Source organism: Protomyctophum parallelum (genome assembly GCF_964188405.1).
Source record: "Protomyctophum parallelum genome assembly, chromosome: 3".
Classification (NCBI taxonomy): domain Eukaryota; kingdom Metazoa; phylum Chordata; class Actinopteri; order Myctophiformes; family Myctophidae; genus Protomyctophum; species Protomyctophum parallelum.
In genome coordinates this window covers 40,744,292-40,752,093 of record NC_139698.1, presented here as the reverse complement: position 1 = coordinate 40,752,093, position 7,802 = coordinate 40,744,292, and the positions used below count along the sequence as shown (strand labels likewise).

The following is a 7,802-nucleotide window of genomic DNA, read 5'->3' as shown; positions in this document are numbered from 1 at the left end:
CATATTTCTTCTAGACTGTGCAGGAGGAGCTAGCAGGATCGGGTGCGCTCGATTTTCAGTCCGGCGACGAGTCGGTGATGTAATCGATAAGTGGATAACTTGCACCATGGAATGATACTTTGGATTAATTGCAATCAGGCAATCGTTAATTGTATTTGTATTTATATATGCGCACAGTATGCACGTACAGTACATATGCCTACAAGTTAGTACAGTAGGTTTAGGCTAAAAAAATATACCTAGTAGACTAGTATGCTATAGTCACAGACAATACTAGCTGTATAGGCCTACTATAGATCATAGATCTATAGAGCATAGGCTACTTGATCAGAATAAAGATTTGCACATTTTTAATTATAATGGTCACTATCCTCTGGTTATCTTAAAACCGGTTTTATATATTTAATAAGCAATACCAACCAAACCAACTTAAACCAAAAAATATTTAATTTCAATAAAGTTCTGGATTACTCCACTTCAAAGAGACAGCGATATAATTCAACCTCACTCAGAAAAAAAAGTATGAGTAGCCTATATCGACTATAATTATATTAATCTATTTCAATCCTGCGGCTGAAAGCAAGCAATAGATTTTTGACTTTATATGTCATGACATACACCAATTCCATTACAAATCATAAATGTATTAAATAATACTTCCAATGATACAGTAGATCAAACAGGGAAAACAAACAAATCCTTCACTACATGACCAAAGGTCCTGTCCTGCCACCTTCCACCAGCACCACGTTGTCCCTGGCCCTCCCCAGGAATGAAAAACACTGCTTCCTTTCCGTTTAGACGAAATGTAGCACCGACAGGTTTAGGTGATTTGGTTCAGCGTTGCCAACTTGCCATGGTCGTGATGGGGTCCGGTCCAGCCCATGTGGAGGAAGACTGGGACACTGCAGATACTGTATGCACAACACTGCACAGATTGTCAAATTGTTAAAAGAAACTCTTAACCTTTTTAAACAAACCAGAAATATGAAGACTTTGTTAATCCAAAAAGATATGCAACAAATGAGAATTCCATCTATAGCTACATCTGTAAAGTGTATGATTTCTATTTTGCAGGCCTATGTTTTAAACAGGCTATGCCTATTTTAAAACATTTTCAAACATTACACTTTTAAAACAATGCATTTCTTTCCCCAGAACACAGTACTCTTAGATGCATAGATTTCTCTGCATAGGCTACCATCTTTTTTGTTTTTCCCGTGCATTTGGAAATTAAAATGTAAAGTTACTGATTTACATCAATGACTTACATGGAGCCTAATACTGTACCTAATTAGGTTTACCAAACATCCTTAAACTCTTTGTCATTGACCCCCTTCTGTGCTTAAGGCCAACTCCAGGGAACCCCCTTCATAATCATAACAGTTCAATTGAGACTCCTATATCATCAAATGATTGGCTCAGGAATGCGCCAAAAACAAAAGAATGTCCATGAATTCAAGACTTCATGGGGTGTGTAATTGATAGGAAATTAGAAAAAGTGCTCCTCTGAGCACAGGTCTCCACCAGGCCAGGTAGGTTATAAATCGTGGCTTCCTAGTGACGCTATAATAGGCCAATATGAAAAGGGTGCAATTTCTTCTTACGCCTTTAATGGCAATTTGACATTCAAAGTCATGATTCGAGGCATTTTGTTCACTTGCTGGTGGCGCTATAGACCGATTCCGTACCGGTTTCATGGTCGCAGCCTACGTATTTCCTGTAGGCGGACTCGACGTAGCTGCGGGGGTAAAACCCTCACCAGGCGCACATCTTCCACTACAGTGAACGGCAGAGTGACTGATGTTAGTTTGCCTCAAACTTTACTCCTTTACCTGCTTTTTTACTAACACTAACATTACAAAGATGCCCAGAACATCGAGATGAACCTGTGTAGTTTATGGCTGCTCCAACAGTAGTGGCAACATAACAAATAAAATAAAACGGAATGTCTAATATCCACCGCGATGGCTGAGACCAGAGCCATTGAGTAATGGTTGAGACAAAGCAGTGAAGAATCCTGCAAGATACATAATTTCAGTCTTACCCAATACCCAATCTTTCTGTTTTATGAACACAAGGCTGCTGTATTTTATACCTCATACTAAGCATTTAAAGTATGAGGTATAAAGTACAGCAGCCTTGTGTTAATAAAACAGAAATATTTGGTATTGGGTAAGACTGGCGTTATGTATCTTTCACTGCTTTGTCTCAACCATTGCTCAATGGCTCTGGTCTCAGCCATCGCGGTGGATATAGACATTCCGTTTTATTTTATTTGTTATGTTGCCACTACTGTTGGAGCAGCCATAAACTACACAGGTTCATCTCGATGTTCTGGGCATCTTTGTAATGTTAGTGTTAGTAAAAAAGCAGGTAAAGGAGTAAAGTTTGAGGCAAACTAACATCAGTCACTCTGCCGTTCACTGTAGTGGAAGATGTGCGCCTGGTGAGGGTTTTACCCCCGCAGCTACGTCGAGTCCGCCTACAGGAAATACGTAGGCTGCGACCATGAAACCGGTACGGAATCGGTCTATAACAGGCCAATGTGAAAAAGGTGGAATTTATTCCTAGGCCTAGTAGGAATGTGCACATAAACATTCCCTCAAATTATTTTGTTCAAAACGGATAAATAGGCAGGAGAAGGTCGCACACCAATATTAATGAGGTGTTAAAGGCCTATGGCGATGAACAATGAAAAAGAAGAAAAGGGCTGCACACTCATAGCCACGATGCTGGAAGTTTATTAACAGAAACCAAAGTTTTCGAAATGTAAGGTCTTCTTCAGGAAATGTTCGAAACGGGCCAATCTTGCAAACTTTGGAAGCCTTAGGGCGGACACTCTAACCACCAGGCCACTGAGCTGATCTTGATCACATGACTATAGATACTGGGCCTCCTAGTGGCGTTTCACACAGACAGCCTGGGCACACTTGAACTTCCATGCGTGGACAGAAGAAGCTGTGTTTTGCGTCTTTCCCGTTTTTTTAGACAGCTGGTGGATGGAAAAGAAGCTCCACCCACACGTCAGAATGCCGCGGGGGCAAGCTTTTCCGGGAATCTGGCTGACGCAGCAATCTGCCGCGTGGGTGGAGCTTCGAGCATCGACCGGGCCAACGGTGCCGGAGATTAGCTGTACACAGATCGACGACACACACACACTGAGGGATGGACGGAGACTACAAAACATAATCTCCCCATGCCTTCGCCTGGTGGAGACAATATTCTTTGGGGTGAACTACTCCTTTAAGCTAAAAAGAATACTTCTTGTAACAACTGTTCTGCAATACATACAGAAATTGTACGCTAATATGATAATCAACCTACTTCAAAACTCAATCACACCAATCATAATTTCATTTAAAGCAGTTCTGTGAGATTTGCAGAAGCAACCAACCAGACTGAGCTGCTGGGCACTTCTTGATTCATCATTTCTCCTTCAATCTCATACGTATAACCGTAGCCTAGGAGTCAATTCATTGTACTTAAACTGAAAACTCACCTTGAAAAACTGACGTCAACATTTGTCTAAAATCCCATGACATCGTCCCTGCAAAAACAAAAAAAACAAATGAAGCTCAAACTGCTTAGCAGTCGTTACAATTTGACAAATTCATTCTACAGTATTTCATTTATTATCGATCTTCGTTAGTTGTCGTCAACACAATAGCTTAACTTGTTTGAATCACCAACTGTCCTTGCAGGCAACTAATTAGTTAAAATGACTTGAAATGAGTTATGTGGCTGTCAGTAAACATGTAATAACATAGGTAACATTGTTTCTATACAACCCATACGGTTTATGGTCTTCACATGGCACACAAGAATTCAAGACAATGGTTAGCATTATCTTTGTGATTTAATTTTAAGTCAATAGGATGAATCTCAACGTTTAACCTATTAAAATACACGGCTGCCCCCTAGTGGTAAGGTATTTTTAAAGGTATTTTAAGCACTGCCATGGAGATTTCACTGTAATAGCAAAAATAATGCATTGCATGTTACAGTACATTCACCTGCATAAGTTGAGGAAGTGTGTGTGTCGTCACACACTGCAATCAATAATAACATATGAATGGACCATTGTAAAGCGCTTTGAGTAGTGCATAGAAAAGCGCTATAAAAATGCAATCCATTATTATTGTCACTAAAGACAGGGACATGCATTGGGTCTTTTATTGATCCTGAACAGATATTATTTGGTTTCTGCAGTCATTCTTTACCATTTCCATTTTTTTCCTAGTACAAATATGCATGTACTAGAAAATAATTCTTAATGTAAGGGTTTATAAAAACCATCCTGTAAAGTTAAAAACTGAGAACTATTATGGAAACAATGGAAATAATAAATAAAACAGTTACAAGGCGCTGATGTCGTCGCAACGCGCTGAAAAAGGTGAAGCTCTTCTCACAGCCCATGCAGGTGTAGGGCTTCTCCCCTGTGTGGATCCTCTGGTGCTCAGTCATGTGGACCTGTTGGGTGAAGTTTTTCCCACAGGTAGGACATTGGTAGGGACGCTCTCCTGAGTGGATCCTCAGGTGTTTCACCAGCGCTGAGGCCTTCCGACAGTCTCTGCCACACACTGGACAGCAGTGCTTTGGTTTTCCATTGTTGCCTTCCTGGCTCTCCGGGCAGCCATTTTGGTCTAACGAAGGTAGCAAGACGGTAAAGTAGTTAATGGATGACAAATACTACTACCAATAATGCGATCATCACTCACTAGTCCTAATTTGCTGCCACTTACCGATTATAACAGGGTTCCAGTTCTCTTCCTCACCATCTGAATTAATCAAACCGCTGACAGAACACTCCTCGTTCTCCATTTTTATATCCTCATCCAAAACTGAACCTTTTTCCCCGTTTGAGTCACATTTAGGTGCTGAGGTAAAGGACTCAGAGGTGTTGAATTGGCCATCTGCATCCTGGGGAAAAAAGACAATTAATTCACCATTTCTGTATGAAATGTATATTACTAGAGATACCTACATGGTACTGCCGGGCAAGACCTCGACCTCTCGCGTGCGGACTCGGCCCCCAGCCAAAATATGGCCCTTGAGGAAAATTAATTGGGGAACCCTGGTTTAGTCTGAGTCATTCACTCAACCATATTTAAAGCTGAAAGATTATCCTCAGTCTGTATTTTAGAAGAAGCCTGATTGACTGATTAAGACGGATTAAACTGTTACTCATGTCATGAGTACATCCTCACAATAAAAGTGATCACAGCGAAAAGCCATCAACCTGTATGAATGAGGCATCGCCAAATTAATAGTTTAATGTAAAATATTCACCAATGCATTTTTGGATCGTTTATACACTGTGCTCTGTGAGCGAGTGTATACCTTAAAGTGCAAAGAGGTTGATATTGTGTAGTTTCCATTTCGTGTTGTAACTCCAAATATCCGTGAGATATCTTGCTACAGTATGTGGATTTGAAATTGATCTAAAATAGTCAAAACACGTCACAAAGTCACTCTTTTAGCACATAAACAAACGCAAACAAAGCAGATACCCCATACCGCTAGTTGGTACTACAGCCAAATGTGTTGGTATGTGACAATATTAACTTGTACAAGAGCTGGGTACTTATTGTAAGCTTGAACAGATGTGGAACTAAAGTTTAAAAATGACCCAAATTTGCTATTAAATGTGGAAAAGGGAAATACAACCAAAAGCTCCTAAGCAATTTAGTCATAGTCAATCATGCATTGGTCAGACAAATATTATTCATGGCAGAAATGTGCAAATTCACCTGGTCCTGTCCACCTAATGGCAGTGAACCATTTTTGTGGAGTGTTTGGTGCTTTCTGAAAGCTTTCTTGTTGGGGAATCTGTCCTTACACACATCACACTGGTATGGTCCAGTATGGGACATCATCACATGTTGCTGCAGGCTGGATTTTGTGGTGAAACCACTGTCACAGATCTCACACACATGCTGCAGCCCACTCTGGTGGAGGAGATTGTGCTGCTCCAGTTTCTCAGAGGTGGAGAAATATTCATCACACTGGACAAAACAATTTAAAAAGAAGATACCACATTTTTCATTTGAACAGACAACTCATACCGAAACCAAATATTTCTCCAAAAGGCAACTACTGTATACATACTACAATAGACAATGAAAAGTCTGATCCTTTGTTGCTGATGTCTAGACAAATATCGGTAAACTCTACAGAAATGGCAACAATGAAACAATCTTCCCATTGTTTCAGTGTTTAAACCCATGAAGAGCACAAGAGCATACTGATGAATGATCCATGTCTCACCTTGCTAGTGTTGTCTTCAGGATTCAACGTATCTACATCTCCTGTGTGTATACGCATGTGTTTCTTCAATCTGCCCGGACGATTAAAACTCTTCAAGCACAGAGGGCATGGGTGGGACTTCTGTCCGGTGTGCAGACGCAAATGATCATTCAAAGATGACAATTCTGTGAAATATTTGACACAGATAGAACAGGAGTGAAGGCTTACACTATCTCCTGTATGCATACTCATGTGTTTCTTCAGCTTGCCCGGACGATTGAAGGTCTTCAAGCACAGAGGGCATGGGTGGGGCTTCTGTCCGCTGTGCACGCGCAAATGATCATTCAAAGATGACGATGCTGTGAAAACTTTGTCACACAGAGAGCAGGAGAGGAGGTTTTCTTTTGTGTGAGATTTTTTGTGATCACTCAGCCCTGTCCTTGTAGCAAAGCTTTTGGGACATCCAGGGCAGTGGTACGGTTTTTCTCCTGTGTGTGTCCTTTCATGTTCTAATAAATGCCGTCTTCGGGTGAAGCCTCTACTGCATACAGAGCATGAGTGAGGTTTCTCCCCGGTGTGCACTCTTTGGTGGACTACTAGATGTTCTTTCTTCCGATATTGCTTGCTACAGTATGGACAGCTATGGTACAGTCCGACCCCTTTGTGTGCTGCCCGAATGTGGCGCTGCAAATGTTCAGGTCTGGAATATGATTTCTCACAAATTGAACAATGGTGACGACCTTTCATTTTGCAGTTTTCTTGCTTCAAATCGCCTTCTGATGATGAACAAGGATTCTCAGTGTCAGAAACAATCCCACCTCCTGTAAGAAAATGTCTGTTATTAGACACTTTTAAACAATGAGCAAAAGGTAACCAATGCGGATAGAGGCTTCTGACAGACTCAGGACAAAACAGTAATGAATGTTTTTTGGACTTAATATATTTCTTCACCTTCATCAATAAGTTGCTGACTGTCTTCCATACTCTCATCTGTATCTTCCTCCTCTCTGAATGTGTCTTCATGATCTGTTTCTCCTTCCTCCATTTACTCAGCTGGGTGTTATACAATTTGTGATCTGCAGTTGATTTATCAGCACTGGCCTTCATGAAAAACAGGAGAGAATGGAATACCAGGCATCATTTTACACAGATTTCTGCTGCAGATTGATGCATCTTTTTAAGTGTCCACATTGTCCATCAGTCTGTAGTCATTGAGTGACAAATTAATGTATTCCATTAATAGTTGGCTTACGGCAATAGTATCTATAACAACCCAGGCTGCGAAGCCCCGACACCAAACTCCAGGGTTCTCACCTTCCTCATTTACTCACAAAAAATAATTATTCAACAATACAGAGATTCTTTTTTTATATATAATCACAAGACAAAAACAGATTATGTATGAAGATACAATCTCAACCTTCTCGTGCTTATTAAAAAAACCTCAAAATGCTCATTTTCTGACACCATGTACAGGTGTTAAAACTATCCATTTTCTCATAGTTGTTAGTCATAGTTGTTAATGTATCAGTGCAAAATACCTCCTAACCGAT

At 40.5% G+C, this 7,802-nt stretch overlaps 1 protein-coding gene across 2 annotated transcripts; it reads right to left on the bottom strand.

Annotated features, from left to right (window-relative positions):
* Nucleotides 1–346: 346 nt before the first annotated feature.
* Nucleotides 347–7,302, bottom strand: LOC310855334 (uncharacterized protein). Of its 2 annotated transcripts, none has more exons than XM_083760292.1 (7): nucleotides 7,201–7,302; nucleotides 6,271–7,070; nucleotides 5,754–6,008; nucleotides 4,746–4,923; nucleotides 4,413–4,646; nucleotides 3,503–3,550; nucleotides 347–914 (listed from the first exon to the last, which is right to left on the bottom strand). In XM_083760292.1, exons 1-7 carry the CDS (start codon nucleotides 7,292–7,294, stop codon nucleotides 838–840), a joined length of 1,686 nt encoding a protein of 561 aa, XP_083616418.1. In that variant the 5' UTR covers nucleotides 7,295–7,302; the 3' UTR covers nucleotides 347–837. The 2 variants fall into 2 exon arrangements, with proteins under 2 accessions (XP_083616418.1, XP_083616419.1); XM_083760293.1 differs by having other exon boundaries at nucleotides 797–914; nucleotides 4,363–4,646.
* Nucleotides 7,303–7,802: the final 500 nt, after the last annotated feature.

Coding starts and splice junctions, on each gene's coding strand:
- LOC310855334 (XM_083760292.1), bottom strand. CDS start 7,294: ATGGAGGAAGGAGAAACAGATCATGAAGACACATTCAGAGAGGAGGAA. Junction 4,647..4,745: donor CTGGAACCCTGTTATAATCG/GTAAGTGGCAGC, acceptor TACCTTCGTTAG/ACCAAAATGGCTGCCCGGAG. Junction 915..3,502: donor GTTGACGTCAGTTTTTCAAG/GTGAGTTTTCAG, acceptor TTGTGCATACAG/TATCTGCAGTGTCCCAGTCT.